Source organism: Aulonocara stuartgranti (genome assembly GCF_965226115.1).
Source record: "Aulonocara stuartgranti genome assembly, chromosome: 9".
Taxonomy (NCBI): Eukaryota; Metazoa; Chordata; class Actinopteri; order Cichliformes; family Cichlidae; genus Aulonocara; species Aulonocara stuartgranti.
Genome location: NC_138960.1, coordinates 25,090,368 through 25,118,316, shown reverse-complemented (window position 1 = coordinate 25,118,316; position 27,949 = coordinate 25,090,368). Strand labels below are relative to the sequence as shown.

Sequence of the window (27,949 nt, the reverse complement as noted above, 5' to 3'; positions counted from 1 at the left end):
ATTTTTTTAAGTGATGATGATGAGAGTTGAGATAGCCTTTATTTGTCAGTTGCAGGTCTTTTGCCCACAACCGAGATGACAGACGTTGCCGACCGTACATACAATACAAACATCACATTGGGGAGACAGGTCAGGCCAGGTAGCGAGGAAAAAAAACATCGAAATGTGCAACACAAAAGGATAATACAGGAATGCACAAGTATCAACACACCATAACACAATAAACACAGACAAGCAACATGGGAAAGTGTTCCAGTGTGGACATCTGATCTGGGACCGCTGCAATCTTCGGCTGCGCCTCCAGCTGACCCGATGTCCACATCATGGGGGAGGTAAGCGTTGGAGTTGGCGTTGGATAGGGAGGGTGAGTTTGCAATACTTAATTTTAATTCAACGTCACACTTTGAGAGTCTTAGTCTGACTTATTTTTTTTATGCAGAAACTTTACATTTAGTAACTTTCATGATTATATTTTATATGAGTGTCTGTTAAAAAAAACTAACAATAACAGTTTAGAATGGAACTAATAAGTCAAGTCAAAGTCAAAGTCAAAGTCAACTTTATTTGTCGATTCTGCCACATGTACAGGACATACAGAGAATAGAAATTGCGTTACTCTCAATCCCTAGATAAATAGCAAATGAACATTTAAATATATTTAAATATAAAAGTGATTAAAAATGCAAGTAAAATAATTAAAAAGTAAAAATTTTAATAAATACAATTTTACATATAACAAAAAAGCTATACAATATACAATATAATGGGTAAGTGACATTGAGTGTAAACCAGGCAGAGTAGTGCAAATAGGCAAATAGTGCAAATGGAGATTTAGTAATGTACGGTAAGAGAAAGTGTAATAACAAAGTCTTATGAGGTAATGGCAGTCCAATGCTCCACAAAGTGACTGGTAACTGGTGCAGGCCAGTGAGTGAGTCAGAGAGTGTGTGTGTTTGTGTGTGTGTGACAGAGTTCAGTGAGACCGTGGAGGAGAGAGGGGAGAGGGGGCAGAATCGGGAGGGAGTTAAGCTTCCTGACAGCCTGATGGATGAAGCTGTCCTTCAGCCTGCTGGTCCTGGCCTGGAGACTCCGCAGTCTCCTCCCCGACGGCAGCAGCTTGAAGAAGCTTTGCATTGGGTGCGTGGGATCAGCCGCTATGCAAAGGGCTTTTTTAGTGAGACGGGTGCTGTAAATGTCCTGGAGGGAGGGGAGAGAGACACCAATGATCCTCTCTGCAGCTCTCACTATGCATTGGAGGGTTCTATGACAGGACGCATTGCAGGCTCCAAACCACACAGTGATGCAGCTCGACAGGATGCTCTCGATGGTGCCTCTGTAGAAAGTGTACATGATGGGGGCTGGTGCTCCTGCTCTTCTTAGTTTGCGGAGAAAGAAGAGACGCTGCTGTGATTTCTTGGCCAGTGCTGTGGTGTTGTACGTCCAGGAGAGATCCTCTGTGATGTGCACACCCAAGAACTTGGTGCTGCTCACTCTCTCCACAGACGCTCCGTCAATGGTCAGAGGAGCATGTTGGGTGTGCATTCTCCTGAAGTCCACAACAATCTCCTTCGTCTTCTCCACATTCAGAGAGAGATTGTTGTCAGCACACCACGTGGCCAGGCGTCTCACCTCACTTCTGTAGTCGGTCTCATCCCTGTTGCTAATGAGACCCACCACCGTTGTGTCGTCCGCAAACTTGATGAAGAGGTTGGAGCTGTATGATGGAGTGCAGTCATGGGTCAGCAGAGTGAAGAGGAGGGGGCTCAGCACACATCCCTGCGGGGCCCCCGTGTTTAAAATGATGGTGCTGGATGTATTACTGCCGACCCGTACTGCTTGAGGTCTTCCGGTGAGGAAATCCAACAGCCAGTTGCACAGTGAGGTGTTGAGCCCCAGCTGGACCAGTTTTTGAATGAGCTGTTGGGGGATTATAGTGTTGAATGCTGAACTGAAATCTATGAACAGCATTCGAACATATGAGTCTTTTTTGTCCAGGTGTGTGAGTGCCGAGTGGAGTGCAGTGGAGATGGCATCATCGGTTGAGCGGTTGGGCCGATACGCAAACTGGAAGGGATCCAGGGAGGGGGGCAGGACAGTCTTGATGTGTTGCATGACTAGTCGTTCGAAGCACCTCATCAGGATGGGAGTAAGTGCAACAGGACGGTAGTCATTAAAGCAGGAGGGAGATGACTTTTTTGGAACCGGAATGATTGTGGTGGCTTTAAAACATGTGGGGACGACAGCCTGGATGAGTGATATGTTGAAGATGTCTGTGAAGACATCAGTGAGTTCCACTGCACAGTCTCTCAGTACACGACCAGGAATGTTGTCAGGACCCGGAGCTTTACGTGCATTGATCCTGCTGAGGGATCTCCTCACGCTGTCCGGTGACAGAGTCATCACCTGGTCACCAGGAGGGGGTGGGGTCTTCTGTGCAGTGGTGCTGTTTTGGACTTCAAAGCGAGCAAAGAAAGTGTTCAGCTCGTTCAGCAGGGGGATAGTGCTATCACAGGTCTGTGGTGGGGGCTTGTAATCTGTGATGGTCTGAATGCCCCGCCACAGGCTCCGTGAGTCTCTGCTGTCTTTGAAGTGATGAGATATTTTCCTGGAGTACTGTCTCTTAGCCTCTCTGATGCCACGGGAAAGGTTGGCCCTAGCTGTCCTCAGGCTTGCCTCGTCTCCATCTCTGAAGGCAACATTCCGAGCTTTCAGCAGCCTGTAGACCTCTCCTGTCATCCATGGTTTTTGATTGGCCCGGACAGTTATGGTTTTCGTGACTGTTACATCCTCAATACACTTGTTGATGTAGGCAGTAACAGTCTCTGCGTACTCCTGGAGGTCAGTGGTGTTGTTATAGGTGGCAGCCTGCTTAAACATGTTCCAGTCTGTAGTATTAAAGCAGTCCTGTAGAGCCTCTGAAGACCCCTCTGGCCACACTTGTATCCGCTTACGAACCGGTTTGGTCACTTTAACGAGCGGTCTGTAAGCAGGCATTAGCATGACAGTGATATGGTCTGAGGCGCCGAGGTAGGGGAGGGGAAAAGCTTTGTAAGCTCCTCTCTGGGTGGTGTAAACAAAGTCCAGTGTGTTATTTCCCCTTGTTGGAAAGTCTATGTGTTGTTGTATTTTTGGAAACACGCACTTTAAGTCTGCATGATTGAAATCCCCAGCCAGGATGAGAAAAGCATCAGGATGGGCTGTCTGCTGCTCACTGATGTGCTGGTACAGTTCATTCAGTGCCTCATTCCTGTTGTTGACATTGGAGGAGGGAGGGATGTACACAGCGCACAGGAGTATGGCTGTATAGTATTATGTATAGTATATGTAAAGTATTCTGATCATGTCTTTATTTAACACATCTGCTTAGAAATGTCTGCCTTCTTTTCAGGGTAATGGAAATAAATGACAGCTGCTACGTGGCTCTCAAAGGGACAAAAATAGATGTGAAAAACTGAGCAGTAGTGTTTCTTTGTAGCCATGATGACAGTTACTCACCATCAGTTTATAATAAGTTCATCTGTAATAACACCAGCAGTGAGAGTTCATCAGGAATGTGAGCCTCAAGAATTCAGTGCTTTGTAAGAAAGTTACACTTTCCTGCAGAGACACTGCAATGGGGGTTGAAGAAACAGCTCTCACATATGATGCTGTTTCATTCACATGACCTTGCTACTGAAAGAACACCTGCACATCCTGTTGTTGTTTATCTTGCAAATCAAGTAAGCCTGAGAACAATTACCCCCCAGTGTGCTTAACGGTTGGTCTATGACAGCTTTGTTTTACTTCATTACACCTTAGTCTTTCAACTTGTGAGCCCGCTGTTATCTTTCTGATGCTTCTCTTCTGTTGATTTGTTACACTTACATGTAAAGCACACCCACCCTCTGATTTTTGCCTCCTCCCTTACTTTGTCAGTGATTCCTGGTGGTCCCACTCTCCCGCTCAGTAACAACACACCAACACAGTAAACTCTTGGAAAAAAAAAGAATTTTTGTGATTTGCAAAATTATTTTATTGGTTAATTTGTGATTTTTTTTAACATTACAAAGCTTTCCACTTACTTTTGATTTAAGACTATTTTTAACTGTTCAGAGAACTCGGTCAATGTTTGTTTGGGATAACACGATGTCAGTGCTGTGGTTGAAATCCTGATGGAAAAAGCATGAAAACAAGTCAGTTGTTAAATCAGGCTCGGAAAACCTGACAGCAGGACAAGAGCTGACAATTTGCAGATGGTCTGATGTATGTAGCCACACTCACTTCACTGCAGGGCTTAAGAGGATAGACGTGTGACTCCTGGGACATGAAGGGTTTGAACGTGTATTTTTGGCACGGCATAATTCATTGGTCTGTGCATGGAGAACCTTTTCCCTTTATTATGTGCAAGTGTCATTAGTTGTATCATCCACCATCCATATGTGATGGCTCTGGCTCAAAGGGAAGGACAAAATATGGAGACCACACATGATTTGTATGAAAAGTAAAAATTGTTAAAAAAAACAACCCTAAAGTTAATAATGCGATCAGTTAATCAGTAATGTATGTAGTGTGTGGATGTGTGTTCCTGTGCTGTAGATAAATCAGAATATAAAGCAAACAAAGTTCAAATAAACTCAAATTACCTGAAAGGGAAACACAGAAAAGTTGCAAACACTACTCTAAATAATTTTACTCTAATACCAGTAACCATCAAAACCTGGAATACAGAGGAGTGAGGGTCATTACACATATTTATTCAGAATAAAACAGTTTTTTGTGTGTTTCAGTTCTAGGGGATGTCAACATAACTGCACAGCTACACAGTAACAGTCAGCGCATAAGGAAATACAGTCATTTAACTTATTTTTTAAGGAAATAACTCAAATAACTGCACTGGCATACAGAAGCCCATTTTAGTAACAATCACTACTGTGTTGTGATGTCAGAGTAATGTCACTAAAGCTGTTTTAAAAAAGCTTCTTGAAAAGCATCCCAGTGTTTTAAAATGTCACAGGGACAGCAAGTTTCAAATTTCAAGTTTTATTGTCATGTACAGATAAACAGTGTAGCCACATTTATCCATAATGAAATTCTTTGGCTTGTGCTCCTCAGCTTTACATGAGCATATAGAGATTGTGCAGTTATATTGAGAAGAAAATAACAGAAAATAGCAGTGGTAGTAATAAAGTAATAATAATATTAATAACAACAATAAAAAGGAGAGGAAAAAAGTATTAAATATTAGAGAATTTAGTTGGTATTTACAAGTTTGTGCAAGAGTATGTGCAGCACTAACAGCAATCATATTTCCCTTGTATTGGCTTGTCATTGGTGTAATTCCCAATGTGATCATGTACCATTACTGTGCCACATTATTTTCTCTTTCCCTTCACCCCCAACCAATCACCATGTGTCTGCCGGAGGCTTCTTATTGCTAAAAGGGACTTTTTCCTTCCCGTTGTTGCCCTTGCTCAAAGGGGATCAGTTGATTGTTGGGGGTTTCTCTCTTATATTGTACGGTGTTTGGTCTTTACCTGACAACATAAGACAGCTGTTTTTATCAATTGGCACTATTTATATTGAATTGAATTTTATGGATTTTCTTTAGTTGAATTGAATTGAACTGAATTGATCTTATATTAGTTTTTAACTTATTAATTTTATCCTGTTCAATAAATAAACAATAACTCAAAAGAATATTCTTGCCGTGTATGGTTTATTCTTTATTTCTGTAAGTTCTATGCTCGTGTAGATTTGGACTTTTTAAAAACTTTATGCTTCACTGTGAATGGCAAAATTTGTATATTTTGTTAAACATTGTTGACTTTATTGATCTATGCTGGGAAATAAACCTATTGCCTCCACATGAGGACATACTTTTTAAAAAAACAAAAACAAAAACAAAATGCAAGCAACAGCTGTGTAACAAAGTAATGACTTCCTGTACAAAGATGTAGTTTTCATACTTCATGCTAGTACTTCAGTGGGTCTAAATCATCACAAATAGTCAGGAGAAATGAAAAATGCATCCCGAAGATGAAGGGGAGACAATTGGCAACATTACTTTTTAAAATTGTCACAATATGTGACAAATACGGATACTGTTCAGCGGATGTAATAAATGATGTGAATAATACACTAAATGTAGGCTGAGTTTTTCAAATGATCACACAGCGCCCCCAGGTGGCGGAATGTTATAATATTACACAATTCCTGTGACTGTAGGAAAATTAATATGACAGGGTTTGTTTATCTGTTTATCCTCACTGCTCATCACAATATCACTTTCTCTCAACATCTCCATCCTCCAATTACTCCAGCAAACACCTACAAAGCCCTGACCTAGAGATCCTGTTTAGTTCCAACAACTTAAATACTGTTAGTTTAATTACTTTTAAACAATCTGTAACTGCTGAGTTTGTGTTTATCGCCACACCAGGGAAAGATTTTCTTGCTGCTGCATGTGGGATAGTCTGAGAAGGAGGGTTTCCACGTTTTTTTAAAAAGAGGGTACCAGAGGAGGACAAGAACAAGAGGGCCCGCAGAAAATCTGCTCATCTTCTGCCCTGTGTTTTACAGATTTATTACACAAAAGGTGGGAGTGCACAAGCCTTTAAACATGAAACAACTATTTTGCAAAGTGGAAAACATATTTAAAAAAAACCCAAAAAACTTTTTAGTCAAGCACAAATTGTATTCCAGTGTAGCTTAATGATGCACAAGTATATTCAAAGTATCTATATAGAGCTGACCGTTTCAAAATAATAAAAAACGTATTCATGTTTTCATTGCAGCTGCTGCTGATTTTAATTATTTTTATACTGATCGGTTGCATGATCTATAATAATGCAATTTAAGTGCAAAATAATTATTCTGTAAAATCAATATTATGGAGTAAAAAAAATATGATATTTGCATTCAAAAATATAGCAGTATAGAAGCAGAAAGTCGCAAAGCATACAAATATTTATATTATGTACATGTACGTTAAAGTATGTATGTTAAAGTAAGGGTGTATCAAGTTACACTCTTTCTGGTCCTATTCATGCGATCATCTAAAGGTACTTGGTGTGTGTGTGTGTGTGTGTGTGTGTGTGTGTGTGTGTGTGTGTGTGTGCGTGTGTGTGTGTGTGTATTGGGTGCGGGGGCACACCATGCCCCCTATGGACACACCACTGAGTCCAATGTGATTGTAGCCTACTGTATACAAGATAAACCTGGGAAGTCTGTTAAACTGCTTTTTAACATGTTTGCAAGATATGTATGTGTCTTGGTAATCTCAAATTACACTTAGAAATTTTTGTTGGTCTGCAGGCTGACATCTGCCAATGATAAATGGATTTTCCACATTCTTATCGTTTAACTAAACATATCTAAAAAAAACCCATATCTTTTTTTTCTTCTAAACACTTTAAAAACATTAAGGCAATAAACAAAAAGATACTTCTTTGACCAATATCTGCATTTTCTCAGGATTGCACAGTTACAAAACTGAACTTACATTTAACACAGTAAGCATGTAACACACGTGTTTTTACTGTAACATAACAGCACAGGAAAACACATTGCTCGAACTCAAGCAAGATAAGGTGCAACAGTGAATTTATGATATTAAAATTACTAAAATGTCTCATAGAAAAGTACTTGCTTCACACATTTCTGCTCTGCATTAAAGCAAAGCTGAGGAACATGTAAGAATCTGGACCAAAAGGTCTTTTGGCTGGATGAGCTGCATGTCTCAGAGTCTAGGGCGGTATGGTAGGAGTGACACACCCGCTGGCCCTCGTACCTCGTTTCATGTGTGTTTTTAGTTTGTGTAGGTTTTTTTTTTTTATGAGCGAGAAGACAAATGTGCTCCAATTATAAGTTTTCACAATTGATTATCAAAACGGTTAGAATTTCAAATTTGTTTTCCGTGGCGCCATGGGCTTCCTCTCTCTGGCTCAGAGGCAAAAGGCTCCCGCGCCCAGGCAGGAAACACTTTTTAATATGTGTGATAGTTTAGGCCTTAGGTCTGATGTCGGCTCACGTGTCTTTTTCTGCAACTTTCTGGACATCTCCTTATTTAGAGACGCCACTTCACCCGTCACCAGACCTGTATAAAGAGATAAGCAGAAACAGAGCTCCCCAAACCCCAGAAATTTCCGACTAGTGATGCCTTCACCAGTGAGACAGACCCTTCCCCTCAAATTCCTTAGAGAAGGGCGTGCAATAAAGTATAAAACAGAAATATGTGATGCTAATTATAAGATATTAGCCTTTATTTTCTTAAAAATAAATCCCAACATTTGCTTCTCTCTTCTGGACCTGCTTATCTTTGTATTTTAGTTAGAGCTTTCAATAAAGCCGTTTTGAATTTTATTTGGTGCTTTTGAAATTTTCCGTTTTTGTCCATCTCTGTCAGACACACAGATAATGTGGCAGCTACAGTAAATGCAGTTTGGATACAGTGACACTCAGAGTGAAATGAAGACCGATAATTGCTTTTCACTGGGGAAATATTAGATCTGTAAAATATCAAAATTATGCATTAGTCTTAAAGCCATTGCATTTTCACTCAAGAAAGGGAAAACAGTCAGCACATTTCTTTCTTATCTCTGAATATAAACAGACATCCAACCTAATGATGAAGCATGAAAGAAATAAAGTGATTCTATACATGTTTGTGTGACACAACTAATATACATGTCTCTTCAGACACAGAAATTACGGGTAAGTATGAATTAATTTTTTTTTAATTAGTAAAACTTCATATCATATACCAGTAATATTCAAGGCAGCGCATCAAAATGTCAACAAATAAATGAAAGGGAGATCAATGAAAATGAAGGATTCTGAATTAAACTCACCAAATACTGAAACCCTTTGTAGATCAGTCAAAGCAAACCAGTCTTCAAAAGCTTCGAGAAACATCCACAGACATACACATCATTGCAAGATGTTAATTATGTTTTGTCCATATGGCATCATTTATAATTAAAGATTTTTCTTAAAATGTTCTTTAACTGTCAGTGTCAATGAAATACATAAATTAATTAATACTCACAATACAGCACCTAAATCAGAGCAAAACCCACTCGGAACTTCTCATGTTAGGACCAACTACAATATCGATATAGCAACAAAATGCAATGTTCTTTGCATTAGAAACATTAGAGAAACCAAGTCAAAAAATACACAAATATAAACTGACTCTAAGCTGTCACTAGCAGGACTCTTATTGTCATTAACTCATTTTTGCTTTGAAACTAGGGCTGTCAACATTAACGTGGATTAATCCGTCATCACGATTAACGCGATTAACATTTTTATTGCATTTAACCCATCTGGAGCACAGAATAAACAAACTTTGGACAAACGGTGTTGAGACATGATTTTGAGTCATTCTACGTTCCAGATTGGTTAATTGCGTTAAAAATGTTAATCGCGTTAATCGTGATGACAAATTCATCCGCGTTAACGTTAACATCCCTAGTTAAAACATTATTACTGGTCAACCACTGGCACTATATATCTGTCATGGGCATCTGTGTTTGGAGTGTTCAACAATCTCACTGTGGTCTTTTCAGTGGATCCTCAGATGTGAGATGAGTCCACTGAAACCTGCTACACAAGTTTCTGCTCTGCTTTAACGCAAAGTTGGGGAACATGTAAGAATCTGGGCTAAAAGGTCCTTTAGCTGGATGAGCTGCATGTCTCAGAGTCTAGGGAAGTCAGTATTGTAGGAGTGACACACCCCCAGGACTCCATCTACCGAAGAGAAGTTCAGTAGTTTCCAAAACGCGTATCCATAAACCGAAGCTTTGCATGCAGTTTGTCTCACAAAATGAAAGGATGGTCAGGTCATTACTATCCTAAACTTTGTATTATCTGAGGTCACATGCTGGTAATGTTAATGCTGACACAGCTTCCAGAGAAAACATATACTTCCAACAGAGCAGCAACACTAATGGTAATAAAAAAAATACTTTATGGAAGAAGAAGAAGAAGAAAAACAAAATCCACAGAGAAGTAAACATCCAAAAGTTTCCTTAATGTCGAAGCAGCAGACATGTTTCAACAAGCCAGTTTTATCCCCATGTTACATTAGCTTGTGTAATTGCACCACCACTTACTACAGACATTGGTTTGTAATGGGCTGTTAATGTTGCTCAATAACCAGCCCACAAACCAGTAAAAAATGTTACCTCATTAAAAGTCCACATATACACTATCAGTCAAAAGTTTGACAAACCTTCTCATACAATGTTTTTTTTTTTTTTTAATACTTTCTACATTGTAGATACATACTGACATTCATACTCTCTGTTTGCTGCACTGCAAACCCTTGGCCTTCTCTCAATGAAGTTTATGATGTAGTCAGACACACACCCACTTCTTGGTCTTTCCTCAGGTAGCAATAGAGGTTATCGGCAGGGGCGTTGTCTCTACCAGGGATGTAATGAACCTTAAACTGGTATGGCTGCAAAGCAAGATACCATCTGATGATTCTCTCATCACTGTCCTTCATTCTCTGTAGCCACAGCAGGGTTTTGGGTCAGGGTTTTCTGGTCAGTTTGAAGGTTGAATTCTCTTCCCTGCAAATAATATTTGAATGAGACAAGTGCCATTTAATGGCCAAGGCTTCCTTCTTCACCGTTGCGTAGAGGCTCTCCCTTGGTAGCAGCTTACGGCTGATGTAGGCAACAGGATGTCTTCCTCAAAGTAGCAGCCCTTTGCTTTGTTGACAGCGCTGCAAACCCTTGCCCTTCTCTCAAAGAGCTTCATGATTTAGTCACCTGAAATGGTTTTCATTTGTGGAATTTCTTGCCTTCTAAATGGGGTTGAAACCATCAGTTGTGTTGTGCAGAAGTCAGGTTGGTACACAGCTGACAGCTGTCAGAATTCATATTATGGCAGGACCTAATCAGCTAAGGAAACCACAGTCCATTATTATTTTGAGAACTACAGGTCAGCCAGTCTGGAAAACGTAAAAAAAACTTGCATGTGTCGCCAAGTGCAGTCGCAAAAACCATTAAGCGCTACAACAAAACTGGCTGACATGAGGACCGCCCCACCTCTGCTGCTGAAGACAAATTCTGAAAAAATGCTTGATAAATAATGAAGATAAATTCATCTGAGTCACTAGCCTCAGAAATCCCAAGTTAACAACACCTCAGATCAGAGCTCAGATAAATGTCACACAAAGTTCCTGTAGCAGACACATCTTGACATCAACTGTTCAGGGAAGACGGTGCGAATCAGGTCTTTATGGTCTGATAGCTGCTGGGAAACCACTACTAAGGAAAAACGATAAGCAGCAGAGATTTGGTTGGGCCAAGAAACACAAGGAAATTAGACCAGTGGAAATCTGTGCTTTGCATGGCTACTACAGCATCCTGCAGCAACATGCCATCCCATCCAGTTTGTATTTAGTTGGGCAATCATTTATTTTTCAGCAGGACAATGACCCCCAAAACCAGGATGTGTAAGGGCTATTTGACCAAGAAGGAGAGTGATGAGATGGTGGGCCAGATGGCCTGGCCTGCACAGTCACCTGACCTAGAGTTGAGTTGCACCCATTCCAGAAATCCACTGCTGCCCCTTTTACTCATTGGACTCATTCAGTTCAAATACCAGGCAAAGCTTCTCCAGCAATGCTGTCTGACCTGCTGGCCATGGTAACCACATCACATGCAGAGGCGTGGACTGTTAGTACCACAGCTTGAGGTTTCCGAGTAATCCTGTTCTTTCAGGCTCTTCCTGTCTTTTCTACATACAAGAAACCCAAACTATAAGAGACACATAACTACTAAAAATCCAGACATGTCATATGTTTGGTTGTTTGGTCTATGTGTGCACTAGTTTGGCTTTTCTGTGTTATTTGTCGCTCCTTGATTATGTCTGTCTATGTAGTGCCCTTATTGCAGCCTTTCAAGTCATTTTCAGCTGTCTGTCTGTGTTTTATTTTTTTTTCTTTAGCTTGTGTCACTTTGTGGCTGGTTTTTCATCTGCGTGTTTTACTTTTTTGCTGCCGTTTGCAGTCATTCAAGTCTCCTTTTTGGTTTTTATTTTTTCATCTAACATTTCAAGGTTTAAAGATTAACTTTAAACAAGTAATAATTAGATTTCCCCTGGTTAAGAAACCAATGAGCTGGGTAAAATCTAATTCTAATTCAGCCTTAAACAACAAATAATAGCAATAATAATTTCTGAACCACAGAGAGCAGTACCCACTCAGTACTTTGGGGAACTGTGGTTTGCTGAGGTTCAGATATCCGAAGTACGATAACCGGAAAGGAAGAACTGAAAGCAGTTTTTAGGCCGTGATTCATGCGTAATCCTCTCCAAACATCACAGATCACACCCTGTATTTTCACTTCCCGGCAGACTTGACAGTCAGCTGTCATACGCTCGCACTAACCGACACATGCAGTAAAAGGCGTACGGACTAAAAATACGTGTACAAACATTTAGAAGATTTATCCTATAAACACAAAATCAATGTATAAAAATGTGAAAAGCTACTCATTGTTTTCTTGTCTTAGGATATCTGATTATGTGAGCTTTTTTTCTTGGTTTTTTACGCGATCGTTTGCAAATACCACCCCCTTCTCCCCCTATGCCGATGGTACGGTCCAAAATGCGGGGTCATATGACTCGCTGACTCACCGAACGACCTATAAAAAAGGCTCTACATGCGTTTATTCACTATTTCGTCGTTTTTCACTACCAAAAACTTGTCAAAATGCCGATGTGCGGAGGGCTTACCGATGTGAAGCAGGCCGATGAAGAAGTTCAGACGATCTGTGATGCAGTGAGTAGAAAAGAGAGATTTTACACTTAACATTTTGTGCACACGGGGCCTGTGCTTCTTATTGATGTTGCTGTCATTGTTATTCAGATGAAGCCTCACGCAGAGCAGAAAACCGGGAGAAACTTCGAGGTTTTCACTGCAAAGAACTACAAAACACAGGTCGTTGCTGGGACCAACTACTTCATTAAGGTAATGTTCGTAATGCGAGCAGTGAGCTCAGTGGAAACACTGCAAAGCTCCGAGGTCTTGCATATAATAAAATATCATCAATAAGAGTATTAACTGTAGATAATCTGATCCATAAAGTGAAAACTAACGCGATTATCAGTGATTTTCTTTCTTTACCATCTCTAGGCTTATGTAGTTATGTGGTCATATATATAGAATTTCATGCAAACCTTAAACTGTTGATTTTCTAGTCTTAAGTGTCATTCACCACGGCTGATGCTTTTAATCTAAGTTTCCAGCCAAGTTTTGGTTAAATGTATTTAAATTTTGAGAAAAAATATGCAAAGGAAGATTAAAGTACATGTGTGCTTCACACTCCTGGTGTTAATGGGCAAAACAAGCCATTCCAGTGCTTCCAGTACTTGTGTATGATGGCTTGGAACACATTTGCACAACACTCCCTCAGGGCTTCAATAAAGTCTCACAAGCAGAGATTTACTTTATTTTCTTAGTCTAAAATGACTCATCCGTGTTTTTGATCACTCGAGCCATAGTCCACTCTGTAATGAAGACATGAACGCCTCCTTCCCTACATGTTAGCATGTTGTGTGGTCAGCGTGGCTTATGTTATCACGAGTACTTCTATGTGCACATTAAGTATCTCTTCTAACTTTTTCTTGTACTTCCTTGCAGGTCCATGTGGGCGGAGACGAATGCGTTCACCTCCGTGTTTACAAGAAACTCCCGTGTTATGGAGGAGAGCTCGAGCTGTCCAGTGTGCAACACCCCAAGAGTCACGATGACAGTATTGAGTACTTCTAATGGGAGAACGAACCAGCCAAAGCATCAGTGCCTTCAGGCTGTAGTCTTGTAGTAGTCCATTAATAACCTGCCTCTTGACAAACATGTGCAGTTTCCTTTGCTTATATGTAACAATATACTGTAGATGGTAGATGTAAGGTAAAGTGGAACACTTTTATACAAGGTGCATAAATAAATTAAGCAGATTTTTCTTCTATTGTGGTGTCTGATTTGTGAAATGCCTGCATATTATCTGAAAGCAAACTCATTTCTCTTTCCTAACATAAGACACATTTGCAGTATATTTAGTAAATGTGGCAGCTATATACATGTCTTGCACAAGTGATTGATGGATTTTAGCACACAATGTTTGTGTTCAGACCCGCAAAAACATTTTTGTAGCAATAATCATGTCAGACTGAACTCTGAACACAATTTTGTTTAAAATGACATCTTTTGGAGAGTTCTTTCATCTAGCTTGCCCTCCTTTTTGAATGCTTACATGAAAGAGACATAATACACAGTTGAGTCTGATATGAGGCAGGGGTCTCATTGATTTTAATCAACTTTTTCTACTCTTAGGATACGTTTTGTTCTTTTACACTAATCAATAGAAAGTTGCTCAATTTTCTCCAGCGCTGAAACATTTCTGTCCTGATGGGAGTGATCCTTGTGCAATAGTCTAAACATCTAGAAGGCTCAAGGGTCACTGAATGGTTTAAGTTCATAAATACTATCAGTCATTTGTTATACATTAAGTGGATCTTGACAGTGCTTTCCAAAAACATTGTTAAAACCCCAAATTATTTGAAATGATCTTCTAAGACTGGTGTTTCAACCTCCAATGGAGCTCTGTAGGTTTGAGGATTCATGATCAAGGTGAAACTGTGCTGGCAACGTGTGGTAGCCAACATCGTACATTTGAAATGTAAGACGACCCATGCTACCATGACATGCTATTCCATAGCATAGGTAAAGAAAAACTTTCGCTTTAAGATTTCCAGTTATTCAAGTTTTCAGTGGTCCAAAGTTCACAAATGAACTGTACATAACACACAACAGTGTACAGGGAAAATATGATTTAAGCAATCTTAAATGACAATAAGTCACATGCTGTATTTGAACATGTCGAGACTGTCGGGCAAACCTCAAATCACACTTCCCAACTCTGACTTGGAAAAAAAAAGGTGGTCAGTGGGTTGTCAGCAGTATTTTGTTGGCAGACTTTGGCATTAGTCAGCCTATGATTGTTTTTATCTTGTGACTGACATTCATCTTTGTTAATCACACACAATGTGATCCCATTGATGACTCAAGTTGCAGATATTTCACCATAGTCTATGCAGTCTGTGTCTACAAACATATTGTAAATATGCATCAGATTGAAATGACACGCTTTAGATTGATTTTCTTGTGGAAAACATTAAAATCACACTGTTCCTCTACTAGAAAATACAAAAGAAGGTTTGCACATGCTTTGTGACACTGTTTGCCACATTGGTTGGATTTCTTGCAAGAAATCAGAGGGCTGTTGGCAAAAAAGTGTAGAGGGTGTTTAATTACAAAGCTCTAGGTGCAGATGGATTTTACATTAAAAAACACTGATTATTCACACTTTATACATTTACATTAAGTCATGAACAGTCAGCAAGATTTCTTGTTAAAAGAAGCACAAATATGACAAAAGAAGCGGCACTGCAATAAAATAATCACAGCAGGATGTCACAGTACTGGATCTCACTGAAACGTTGGACATATCAGAGTGTATTTTTATTGTGTATTCATTGACAACAGACTCGTTGTGATTTCAATAATAAAGTTAATTCAGTTCTCTTGTTCATAACGACATATATTTTTGTTGTGAACTATTTGCAAAGAGTCAAGGTGTCTGAAAAAACAACAGCGAAGACAAAGCAAATGGATGTTCCCCCAAATGCTAGGTAAAAGCTACACAAAAGAAAATAGTCACAAGTTAAAGAGACAAAGAAACAGCAAAGTGCAAAGAGAGCCTCCACTGATCCTGAGACCGTCTGCAGGTCCGTCTCTGTCCTCAGATTCCAAACATTCTAAAAAAGAGAAAAAACGTCTTCAGGTCTTAACGTTCTTTGAGAAATGTCCAAACTATTCTTTGAAACATGTGAGCACTGCTGTTGAGTCTCTGTTTCACAACCAGAAGTTACATTCCTCAGAGTTGAAATGTGACAAGTAGAAATTGTTGGTCTTTAATCCCACGACCCAGCTGCCATAGGCAGAACCTGGATTCACTGCAAAACATATTATCTCTCAGCATGTTCATGTTCGGTGCATGTGTTGCTAATATCATTGCAGATTGTCTGGGTAGAGTGGCATCAACCAAAACTTTGCAAATCTGTAGCAGACTGCTTACGGTTTCTAAGTGCTGACAGTGACAGTACGGTAACGGTCTGCTTGTGGTGCCGTCTTCTTAGGACACCAACTTCTCTGCTTGTCTCTGACATAGAACTCAGTCTGGAGATGGTATTAAGGCTCACTCAGAATAATTTTGCATATTGGTTTTGTGGAACATCAGCTTGAAGTTGCCCTGTGGCACAGGCCCTATCCACATCAGTTAAATGTAGTATGCTTGGAGCAGACCTACGCCGCATCAAATTGCAAAAAGACCATCAAATCTTCTGAGTATATATGCAGTAGGGTTATATGCCATACTGTTGGCTTTAGAATAGGTGGAATGGTTATTTATTTGTTTTTGTCTGAATGTATTATTGTAGGGTCTACCTTATAATATAAAGTGCCTTGAGGCGACTGTTGTTGTGATTTGGCGCTGTATAAATAAAACTATAGGTATAGGTATACATATAGGTATTGTGGGTAATGAAAGAGCAGATAGGTTGGCTAAAGAAGCTGTTAAAAAAGTAGATGTCGATGTGCAGATATCAAAAGTATAGTCTGGAAAGAAAGTAAGAATTTATGGAAACTGACTTGGTCATAGCAAAGTAAAAGGGAGAGATTTATATAGGGTACAACACGCAATAGAAGTTAAGAGAAGTAGAGGAATAAATAGGCAGGAGGAGATATTAATAAGGGGAATACGAACAGGTCATTGTTTTCCGAATGGCACTCTCCTTAGAATGAGGAAACATTCGACTGGTTTATGTAACTGGTGGAAACGGTTGAACATGTACTTATTATTTGCAGGAAGTATGCCAGTCAAAGCAGAGTGTTGAGGGTAGAAATGGGTGGTACTACAGAGCAGAAAAGTTTGAAAGGTAGTTGAGTGGTTAAGTCATGATGAAGGAAAAGGAGTGGTTTTTCGTTTTTTGAGAAATACTGGACTCATCAAGAGGATCTAAGGTTTTGGAAGCGATGTAACAGTAAAACCCAGGAGATGGCAGCAGTGCAACATCTTTGGATGCAAGCTGCCATTAAAAATGAAGGAAGAAGAAGAAGATTCTTTGGTGGCAGACAGGATTTGACAAATTATCATTATTCTTTTTATCAATCTCTTTACTTGTTTTTGGAGTTCTTTGCAAAACTGCAAGTCTCTGCAATCACCCCTTCAGTTAAAAAAAACCTGCAGACCTGGCATATTGATCTGAGTCAAGTTTGATAGCTTATCTCTCGAACAGTCAGCTTAAAGAATTTGCAAAGCTCATTTTGTTTATTTAAGATACTGTTTGACAGACACAGCTGTGCCACATAATGGAGTTTTGTAAGACATTTATATCAGACTACAGACTGACAGGACTGCAAGAAACACCTCTTAGTTATCGCCCTTTTTAGTCATCTAAAGAAAAGTTCATATAAAAGCTTAGGTTTTATCTGTTTTAAAGACATTTAAAATTTAAGACGCAATTACACAAGTAGATATTTGGAGAAGACAGCGTAAGCAAACATTTAGGGTCTGTGGTTACACATGTTGCTCCACCTATCATGTGTTAGAGCCACCTTCCAGTAAGTTTCCAGGTCACTTATCCAGTACATGTACTCGGAGAGGCACCAGTATGTTTGAGTCACACAAAACCAGAAAATTGACACCTCTATTTATTTCAGCTGACTTTCAGAATGGCTGAAATGGTATGCGCAGGATTCATGGAGACGAGGGCCGCTGATGAGGAAATTCAGAAAATCTGTGATGAGGTGAGCTGAGTGTTATGTGAGTAACATTCAGACTCACATAACACTCAGACACATCAAGTCATTGCTCTGCATTTTACGTCATGTTTTGCATTTATTTTGTCCATACACAGGTTAAGTGTCAAGTAGAGGAAAAAAGAAATGAAGCATATGCAGTTTTTAACGCTGTTCAGTACAAGAGTCAGGTGTTGCAAGGAGTCAACTATGTCATCAAGGTAATTAAAACTGTGATATTATGCATGTTAGGAATTATTAACAAAAGAAAATAAAGTATTTATGGACTGAGTTACTTGCGAGCTCCAGATGACCTGTTGAACAGATGAACATCTTACTGAAGATCTTCAGCGTTCAACAAGTACAAGTTTCCTCTGATTTGACTGCAGGTACATGTGGGAGGATGCAGCTACCTTGATCTGCGAGTCTGGAAGAAGCTTACATGTCATGGAGGGGAAGCTATAGTTACTGGTATGGAAGACCATCATGACAAAGATCCCATCCAACCTTTTCAATGTGATCACACTTTGTTTTTTTGCTGCTCTCTGTCTCCAAGCTGCTGCCTCATGACATGTGCTAAAAGAAAAAAAATGCAATAAAGCTCCTTCAAAAGTAACAATTATAGGAAATCAATCATTTTAATTATAATATTTCTAGACATATTGCACTGACTGGACTGCAACTTGAGAGGTTTGAAGCATTAAAAGTTGAATTCTGTAACAACAAAATAAATTGTGTTGTTGATTTCTTGCCAGTTATAAACTCAGGCTTTTACCAGCAAACTGAAAATATGTTTAAAATAAGTCAAGTCTTCATAATAAACACACCAATTGACAGTTTAGTATGACAACTATACATTTATAGGTGTAAATGATACTTGTGTGGCACAGTGGTGCAACGACCCAAAGACCTGTATGTTAGGTTATCAGTGTTTTTTTGTCGGCTATAAATGTGAATGTGGGCATGTGTGTGTCTCTCTGGTTGGCCCTGCCATACCAGCTCTGGTATCTGTATTGGATCGATACTAGCATGTTGGATCAATCTTTTTTTTTTACTATCCCCTTAAGTTCAGTAGGTATAACTGAATTGCATTAGATAAAGTTTTTGGAAATGCTGAGGTTTGGGTGTCAGAAGTAGGATAACCTGAAAGGAAGAGCAGAAAGCAGTTTTTTAGGCCATGATTCATGTTTGATCCTCTCCAAATTATACAATCACACCTCACACCCTGTACTTCCACTCACTACCTGTTGTGCCAAAAACTAATTTCCAGTGTTTCCGTGTTTTGTTTTGCTTTTAAAATGCGTAATTTGTATGTTTGTAAATACACTTTGGTGAACAGGGTTTTATTAGTCCTTTATTTATCCAGGTAAAAAATCTCATTGAGATTAAAAATCTCATTTTCAAGAGAGACCTGGTTTACATAGGGGTTATATATAAAATGTAAAAATGGCCTGTTTTTCAGGTATCTGTATAACTCTGTGTTATTGTATTTACATTGTAACCAATCCGGTCTGTATGTGTCCACTTAAACTATGTTTAGAGAACTATTGTTATATTTGTTGCAGTTTCTGCTGTCCTCTTGGCCAGATTACTCTTAAAAAGACACTTTTAATGTCAATGCGAGATTATTTTTAACTGGATAAATAAAGGATATATAAAAGTCAGTGCCAAAAACTGATTGCGGATTCTACCTTCTTACAGAAATGTTGTTTGTGGCTCAAGATGACTTGATATTATTCGTGAAGGCAATGTTCAGCACAAAGTTACACTGATGCGTGAGGGATACGTGTGACATATGTTTTGCATAGAGCAACAATTTATTTATAGCAGTACAGTAATCAGTTTCTAGTAAATACTGGAAATCAGTTTTTGGCAGACGATCATTTTTTGGTACAACACCGACAGACTCGAGCGTCAGCTCAGACTAACCCACACATGCAGTAAAAAACGGACAAAAAATGGACAAAAGTAATTGTTTCCGTATGTAAGTGTGCTTCTCTTTTTTTCATAATGTTGGCAAATACCGCCCCGCCCACAACCCCCTTCTCCCTAAGATGATGGTACGGTCCAAAATGTGTTTATGTGGGTTTTTTTTTTTTTTAGCCTACAAAGAAACGCATCTTTTTCCGTGCGCTGGTCCAAAATGCGGAGTCTTGTGAATTGGCGTGTGTTTATAACCTTTTTGGTCGTTTTTTACCAACAAAATGTTGTCGGAGTAAAAATGATGGGAGGGTTGACCGAGGAGAAGCAGGCTGATGAAGCAGTTCAAAAGATCTGCGATGCAGTGAGTAGAAAAGTGAGATTTGACACTCGCACACACGGGGCCTGTGCTTCATGTTGGTGTTGCTGTTATTGTTCTTCAGATGAAGCCTCTCGCAGAGCAGAAAACCGGGAGAAACTTCGAGGTTTTCACTGCAGAGAGCTACAAAACGCAGCACGTAGCTGGGACCAACTACTTCATTAAGGTAATGTTTGTAATTCAAGCGTTTATGTGTTAATTTATATGGAGGTTCATACAAAACTTAAACTGTTATGGTTAAAACTGTCACAGCCATAACAGAGCTCAAAAAATGTTCTGTTTGTGAACACTAGTGCCATCATGCACTATGTAGCCAAAGAAGTGGATGCCCCTTTTCCACATTGTAAGATAGTTTATTTACTTTCCAGCTCTTTAAAACTTCGCAGCAAAATGTTGAGGAAAAGCACCGAGTTTTTTAAATGGACTAACAATGAGGTGGAGTTATTGCTGCGAGTAACACAAAAGTACAAAGTTGCAAAAGTGAGTGAGAATGAAAGAATTTGAAGAAAAGCTATCTGGAGCATGTACAAACTGATATTAATCTTTAATAGGGTGGTCAAAATGTCAAAATTGATAGCAAACAAAACTACTGCTGTGTAATGCCCTCCGTCATCTTAGTTTGTGAACACTAGAAACATTGTGCACTCTATATAGATGAAGACGTGGATTCTCCTTTTCACATGTTAGCATGTTGTTTGGCCCACAGCTGTGGCTTACATTACCACAGCTGTGATAAAATGATCAGGAGTACTTCTATGTGCACATTAAGCATCTCCTTTAAGTTTCCTTGTATTTCCTTGCAGGTCCATGTGGGAGGAGGCGAATATGTTCACCTTCGTGTTTACAAGAAACTCCCGGCTTATGGAGGAACGCTCCAGCTGACCAGACTGCAGCACCCCAAGAGTCAACATGATACTATTGCATACTTCTAATGGGAGAACGAACCAGCCAAAGCATCAGTGCCCACAGTAGTCGCATTGTAATTCATTAATAACCTCCCTCTTCATGAGGGGAAAGCTTTCCTTGTTTCCATATAATAACATACTGCAGATAATGGAAATAAGACTAGATCAGTTAAATACGAGGTGGGTAAATAAATAAAGCAGAATTTTTTTTGTGTGTGTGTTATTGTAAGATACATTCTGTGGTCATATGGGCTATTTTTAAAGTATTTGATTGGTTGGGGAATTGAACTGCCTCACAATTCACCACTTATGTGACTCACTTCAGAGATGCCATCAAGGATAACCAGCGCAGTTTCAAAGAAACAAATAAAACATCTACTTTTGTCCATAGTGAAACATAATACGTTTGAAATAAACATTATGCTTTAAAAAGAACTGTAAAATAGTGAGACTGTCATGGTGAATTGGGTTGAAGGACTCAGGTGCGAGACTTCTTGCAGAGTGACAGTGAATTTATTCACAGTGAAAAAAATAAGGCAACAGTTCGAGTCTGTAATCCAAAAGGGCAGTGCAGTGATACGGTGACTTGTCCCCGCGGTGACAGTGCAGTGATTATCCAAAACTACTTGTTCTTGTGCCCGCTCCTCCTCCGATCCCTGGATCCTGGAGGCAGATGAGAAAAACACACGCACGGTAACTTAAACGTTCTCTCTCCTTCACAAACTAGGTACGCTAATCGCGACTACGCTACCCGGTTTAGCTCAACGTTCCAGCGTTGGTTGTGACCCGACCGCACTGTTAAATAGGTCTGCTTTGGATTAGTAGCAGCCGGCGAAGTGATTAAGCACAGGTGCGGCGATTCCAGCTCAGGATGCTCCCCCCGGGTCAGCTGCCGTTCCGTGCCATGGCTTCCGGAAGTACATGTTCCCGGATACAAACACGCACACAGGATGGAGAGGAGAACACCACAAAGTACACACAAACACAACAAAAATTGGCAAGGCGACCGGTGAGGACCGTCTAGCCGTGGCAGAGACATCTATAGTCTGTGCTGTAACCCAGCAGTATTGAGACATCGCTCTGGCAGTGTGTTTGGGATCATCGTCTCACTGAAAAACGAAGCCATCTGGTTGTTGTAAAGGGGTTTTCTCATGACCATGGAAATGATTCTGCGATCATCCACCCCGGTTGTCTTTCTTTGACATTCAGATCTTTTTTGCATTGCTGATTTCACCAATCCTTTGTTTCTTTCTCAGGATAGAATAGAATAGAATAGAATTCAACTTTATTGTCATTGCACATGCACGGGTACAGGGCAACAAAATGCAGTTTGCATCCATCCAGAAGTGCTTTAGTGATATAGATATATTACAATATATATTAGCAATAATATAGTTATGTAAGTATATTACAGAAATGGGTCTATTATGGTATGTTATAATGTACACGGTATGAAGTATGTTGTGAATATTCTATAACTATAAGTATGTACAGGCTGTAGTGAGTACAAGCTATGTACAGGCTATGAACAGGATATAAATATGAAAAACTATACGGAATATGAAATAAATAACTTTACAGAAATCTGAGATATACAGCTATACAGAAATGGGAACTGTGCAAGTTGTAAACAGTTGTAGGGTTAAAAATTATCGTATGTACACAATGATTATTTACACAGAGCTATACAGTAGTGCAGTTAAGATAAGTGAGGGTGTGGATAATTCCTACAGAGGCTATATAAAGTGCTGGTGGTTGTGAGTGGTGGTTCAGTCCATGTTATTATTGTGTGTTTGAGGGTACAGTTGTCCATTGTGGGTGTGTGTATGTTCAGTCCGTGTGTTAACGTGGGTCAGATGTCAGGAGGCAGAGTTCAGGAGTCTGACAGCTGTGGGGAAGAAGCTGTTCCGGTACCTGGTGGTCTTAGTCCGGAGGCTCCTGTGGCGCCTCCCAGAGGGCAGGAGGGTGAAGAGTCCATGTGATGGGTGACTGGGGTCTTTGATGATTTTCCCAGCCCTTTTCAGACACCGCTTCCTGTAGATGTCTTTTATGGCAGGAAGTGGTGCTCCGGCGGCGCGATGGGCAGTTTTCACGACCCTCTGCAACGCCTTCAGAGCAGTTCCCTTACCAGACTGTTATACAGTTGGTCAGGATGCTCTCGATGGTGCAACGATAGAAGTTCACCAGGATGTCTGAGGACAGGTGGTTCTTCCTCAGAGTCCTCAAGAAGAAGAGGCGCTGGTGAGCCTTCTTGACCAGCTTGGAGCAGTTGGTCGTCCAGGCGAGATCCTCAGAGATGTGAACTCCCAGGAACTTGAAGCTGCTCACACGCTCCACAGCCGTCCCCTTAATGTGGATGGGTGGATGTGGGTCAGCATTCCTCCTGTAGTCCACGATGAGCTCCTTGGTCTTCTCGGTGTTAAGCAGCAGGTTGTGTGTGTGATGTACCAAACTGTAAATTTTGCCACTCCTAATAATGTAGCAATTTCTTGGATGGGATTTTCCCATTTTCACAGCTTGAGGATGGCTTGCTCCACCTACACGGAGAGCTGCTTTGACTGCATGTTGTCTATTCACTAGTGATGTGCGATACCACTGATTTCCTTTCCGATCCAATACTAAGTAAAATTCAGGGTGGCATCGACAATACTGATCCGATACTTTGTACAAAAATGTAATGTTTTATTGTATTTCAAATTATAGCTTCATAATGATTACAGGACATCAGACTACTTGTTCTTATTGCTTAATAATGCAGAATTATATAGAAATAAAAAAACAACAACCCTGAAGTTGTGTGCTATTTGAACACTTGCCTGCCTGCAGCACTAAAGGACTCTTACAAGATGTCTGTCTCGCCCTAGCTGCACCTTCCTCTCCTCATTTTCAGTTCCCCTCAACATAAGCTCGTCATAGTCTGTGATATGATTTACTCTGAGGTGTTTGATGAGGTTAGTGGTGTTGCCACAACACCTCATTGTCTTGCCACATTGGCCATTGTTGAGTGTGCACGCCAAAGGGCTGCGACATTTATACAGCCTTATTTTGCATATGACTATTGTAGACTATTAGCTGTAGGCCTGAGAGTGTGTGTAATTGTTTAGAGGGAAAGGAATTTATGGACACTGGGGGTCTGCTGTCATAAAAGGAGACAGGAAGCTACAGTTGGGGGTTGCTGATGCTGATGCTTTAACCTGAATCTAATAAACGGTCATAATTGTTATAACTTAGAAGTAGGTTTGCAGGAGACTCTCCACCTTATCTGTAAGGTAAGACAACAAGAGGCCAATGGCCCAGTGGATGCAGAGTGGGAGTCTCAGTGTTTGTACAGCTGCTGTTATTGTGTATATATTTATTTATATTTATATTTAGATTTCTTCATACATTCTTATATAGTTCTATATTGTGTATTGTGTATTTTGTTGTACAGTTATTTTATTTTCAACTTTAATTTATATATTTTATCTTATTCTTCCCAGTTAAATTTACCCTTCATTCTAATTTGTGTTGTACAGTTATTTCATTTTTAACCTTAATTTATATTTTATTCCTTCCTAGTTAAATTTACCCTTTTTAATTTTTCATATTTATTTCCTATCTTATTCATAGCCTTTCCTTTTTTGTTTTCTTTAGGTCACGAGCAGTTGTCCAAGCATTTCACTACATATCGTACTGTGTATGACTGTGTACGTGACAAATAAAATTTGAATTTGAATTTGTTTGTAATATGTTAACTGTGTTTTGTATGTTGTCTAGAGGAATTTGGTGTAGCTTGGGTGAGGAGATTACTTTTATGACCCCCAGGATGTACGACGCACCCACACCTACATGCACACTCACTCATGTACTCATGCATACACACACAGACACACAGAGTTTGCAGGACACCATGGGGGGTTTTATGATAAGGTTGCTTCTACAAAACTGTGTTTCACAGACAAAGGAGGGAAGATTTGCACCGGCCTTGCACATCTCCCCTTCTAGAAGATGCATGCTTAAATGAAGATGAATAAAGGTTTTGTGAAAATGACTACTGAGTCTGGTGCCGTCTCTGGATGCCTGGAGGAATAAAAAAGAACCGGGGTGAAACTGATTTCGTAACACTATGTAAGTCGGAAGAGGAAGTAGTTCCTTCCAAGTTAGATGATCCGAATGATATAGTTTCTTTCCTAACCCTAACCCATATCCTGTTAGTGATAAACTACAAATTTACTCCAAATTACTAAAAAAATGATATTTTAATATGAAAATCGATTCTAAAACATTAATAACTGTAACTGGAGGAATTGATATTTGAACCAAAAACTTCAATATTGATCTGCACAACACTACTGTTCACAGCAAAATATTCCAAATGCAAGCCTCAAATCAGCTCAAGGCCATTTATCTGCTTAATTGATAATAACATAATGAATGAATTGCCCACATCTGCATAGCACATAGCGTTTGAGTCAATTGTCCAATTACTTGTAGTTCTTTTAAAAAGAGGGTGGCATATGTTAAGTAGCTGAAACTCTTAAACCCTTCATCCAATTTGAATGTGGATACCCTCAAATGAAAGATGAGAGACATTGTGTCCATAACATAACTATAATATTGTTCAGTAAGAAGTTGAGAGAATTATTTGAACCAAAAACTTCAAATCTGGTTTCATCTCTCCATAAGACCTGTGGCCACTGATATTCAGTGCAGTTCTTGTGTAACTTTACATATTTCAGCTTTCCTTGAAAATGGTAAACGGTAGATGGACCGACTGTGTCAGATATTTTTTCTCATTTCTGAGGGCAATGCTTTCAGATACAGTTAATCCGTTGTAGGTTGTTTTTTGTTTTGTTGTTGTTGTTTTTTCTTTAGGTCTGCCACTCACTTGTTGTTCAGTTTCTTCATTTTTTTAAGAACTGTAGATTATACTAAGTTATACCAGCTTTTTGGCTAACAGCTCATTGGAAATCACCTTCTGGTGCAAAAATACTGATTTATGTATGTCAAATGGTACTTTTTTGTCAAATAAAACTATTCCTCTGAAAGTGCTCAGGCATAAGGACTGGTCTGAAAATAAGTGGAAAAACACCCAGAGCTCAAGGTTTGTTTGTTTTTTTAAAGACAAGTGAACAATGAATTACAATAAGTTAGACATGATGAAATAAAGGCATGAATAACAGTAATTCTGAGCAATCAATCAATCAATCAATCAAGGCTTTATTCGCCACGTGCAGGTTGCCCTGCAGTGAATTAGGAACCCCCGAAGCAAACACAGCAGCCATCCTGCCCAGCGCTACCATTCCAGCGCGGGCTCAGACCCACCGTGTTCCCAGGAGGGAACAAGCATCGAAGGCTTTTGGAAAGGGAGGGGGGATGAGTGTGTGCATATCAGTGTATATGTATGTGTGTGCATGTCCAGAGTTCAGCTGAGACAGTGTCCTTCGCCCTGCTAGGCTAAGTAAACAGTCTTCCAGCCAACCCAGGTGGCCTTGCATGGAATGGGAAGGAACAGTCTAAACACAGTCCATTATCAGGGTGTTTTTGTCGGTTCCAGCCTTGCGACCGCAGCTGGCGCCGAAGGGGTATCCACATGTGTCAAAATGCCGATGTGCGGAGGGCTTACCGAGGAAAAGGAGGCTGATGAAGAAGTTCAGAAGATCTGTGATGCAGTGAGTAGAAGACAAAGATTTTACACTCACATCTTTATGCACACACGGGGCCTGTGCTTCATGTAGATGCTATTGTCATTTTTATTTAGATGAAACCTCTCGCAGAGCAGAAAGCCAAGAGAAACTTTGAGGTTTTCATTGCACAGAGCTACAAAACACAGGTCGTAGCTGGGACCAACTACTTCATTAAGGTAATGTTTGTAATGTAAACAGTGGCAACTTTACAAATCTCTTCAATATAAAAACATATCATCAATAAGAGTATTGATGGTAGATGATCTGATCTCTCAGGGGAAACTAAAGCGATGATCACTGGATTTTTTTTCAGCTACTGCTTCTACACTCTGCGCTTATGTGGTTTTACATTTATGCAGAGGCTCATACAAAACTTTTAGACTTTTTAGCCTGAAATGTTACTTATCACTGCAAAATTTGAGAGAAACCTGCAAAATAAAATGAAAATTCATGTGCACTTCATACTGTTTCAGCCATGAACAGAGCCCAACAAACGTTCTGTTTGTGAGCCATCAGGCACTCTATATATATGAAGGTGTAGATTCTCCTTTTCTACATGTTAGCATGTCGTTTGGCTAGTGTGACTTACCACAGCTGTGTTAAAATGATCAGCACTTCTATGTGCACATGATCTCCTTTAACTTTTCTTGTACTTCCTTGCAGCTCTATGTTGGAGATGAAGAATATGTTCACCTCCGTGTTTATGAAAAACTCCCGTGTGATGGAGAAGAGCTCGAGCTGACTGATCTGCAGCACCCAAGACTCAATATGACAGTATTGAGTACTTCTAATGGGACAATGAACCAGCCAAAACATCAGTGCCTACAGCCTGTACTCTCATTGTAATCCATTAATAACCTGCCTCTTCATGAGGGAAAAGCTTTCCTTGTTTACATATAATAACATACTGTAGATAATGGAAGGCAAAGTTGATCAGTTAAATACGAGGTGGGTAAATAAATGAAGCTGATTATTTTTTTTCTGTTGTAATTTCTAATTTTGTGAAAAACCTGCAGTTTCAGGAGCAGACCCTATTTCTTCATTTGTCACACTGAAAGAGGCCAGACAATTGCATAATCAGTGAAGGTAAACACGTCTCTTTCCTAATATGGGCAACAGGTAATCAATATAAAATATGTATATTTTTTGGGAAATGGTGCAGACCTTTTGTGCTCAAAGCTGATGAGGGACCACTGGACGTGGAAGACGTTGTCACTGACCACCTTTG

At 39.8% G+C, this 27,949-nt stretch overlaps 2 protein-coding genes and 1 pseudogene across 3 annotated transcripts; all 3 read left to right on the top strand.

Moving 5' to 3' along the window:
* Positions 1-49: 49 nt before the first annotated feature.
* LOC309714031 (cystatin-B-like) lies at positions 50-27,697 on the top strand (annotated as a pseudogene). Its single transcript, XR_014280687.1, has 5 exons — positions 50-139; positions 231-332; positions 26,459-26,706; positions 26,796-26,897; positions 27,385-27,697. The product of XR_014280687.1 is annotated as a cystatin-B-like (transcript).
* On the top strand, positions 12,603-13,961 carry LOC309714034 (cystatin-B-like). The gene is made up of 3 exons (XM_082546092.1): positions 12,603-12,775; positions 12,863-12,964; positions 13,637-13,961. Exons 1-3 carry the CDS (start codon positions 12,707-12,709, stop codon positions 13,763-13,765), a joined length of 300 nt encoding a protein of 99 aa, XP_082402218.1. The 5' UTR covers positions 12,603-12,706; the 3' UTR covers positions 13,766-13,961.
* Positions 19,938-21,263, top strand: LOC309714030 (cystatin-B-like). Its single transcript, XM_082546089.1, has 3 exons — positions 19,938-20,135; positions 20,215-20,316; positions 20,954-21,263. The coding sequence occupies exons 1-3, from the start codon at positions 19,995-19,997 to the stop codon at positions 21,080-21,082; spliced, it is 372 nt and encodes a 123-aa protein (XP_082402215.1). The 5' UTR covers positions 19,938-19,994; the 3' UTR covers positions 21,083-21,263.
* Positions 27,698-27,949: the final 252 nt, after the last annotated feature.

Excerpts from the sequence above, each read along its gene's own strand:
- LOC309714034 (XM_082546092.1), top strand. The coding sequence starts at position 12,707 with ATGCCGATGTGCGGAGGGCTTACCGATGTGAAGCAGGCCGATGAAGAA. Across the intron at positions 12,776-12,862 it reads TTCAGACGATCTGTGATGCA|ATGAAGCCTCACGCAGAGCA; the intron begins GTGAGTAGAAAA and ends ATTGTTATTCAG. Across the intron at positions 12,965-13,636 it reads GGACCAACTACTTCATTAAG|GTCCATGTGGGCGGAGACGA; the intron begins GTAATGTTCGTA and ends ACTTCCTTGCAG.
- LOC309714030 (XM_082546089.1), top strand. The coding sequence starts at position 19,995 with ATGCGGAGTCTTGTGAATTGGCGTGTGTTTATAACCTTTTTGGTCGTT. Across the intron at positions 20,136-20,214 it reads TTCAAAAGATCTGCGATGCA|ATGAAGCCTCTCGCAGAGCA; the intron begins GTGAGTAGAAAA and ends ATTGTTCTTCAG. Across the intron at positions 20,317-20,953 it reads GGACCAACTACTTCATTAAG|GTCCATGTGGGAGGAGGCGA; the intron begins GTAATGTTTGTA and ends ATTTCCTTGCAG.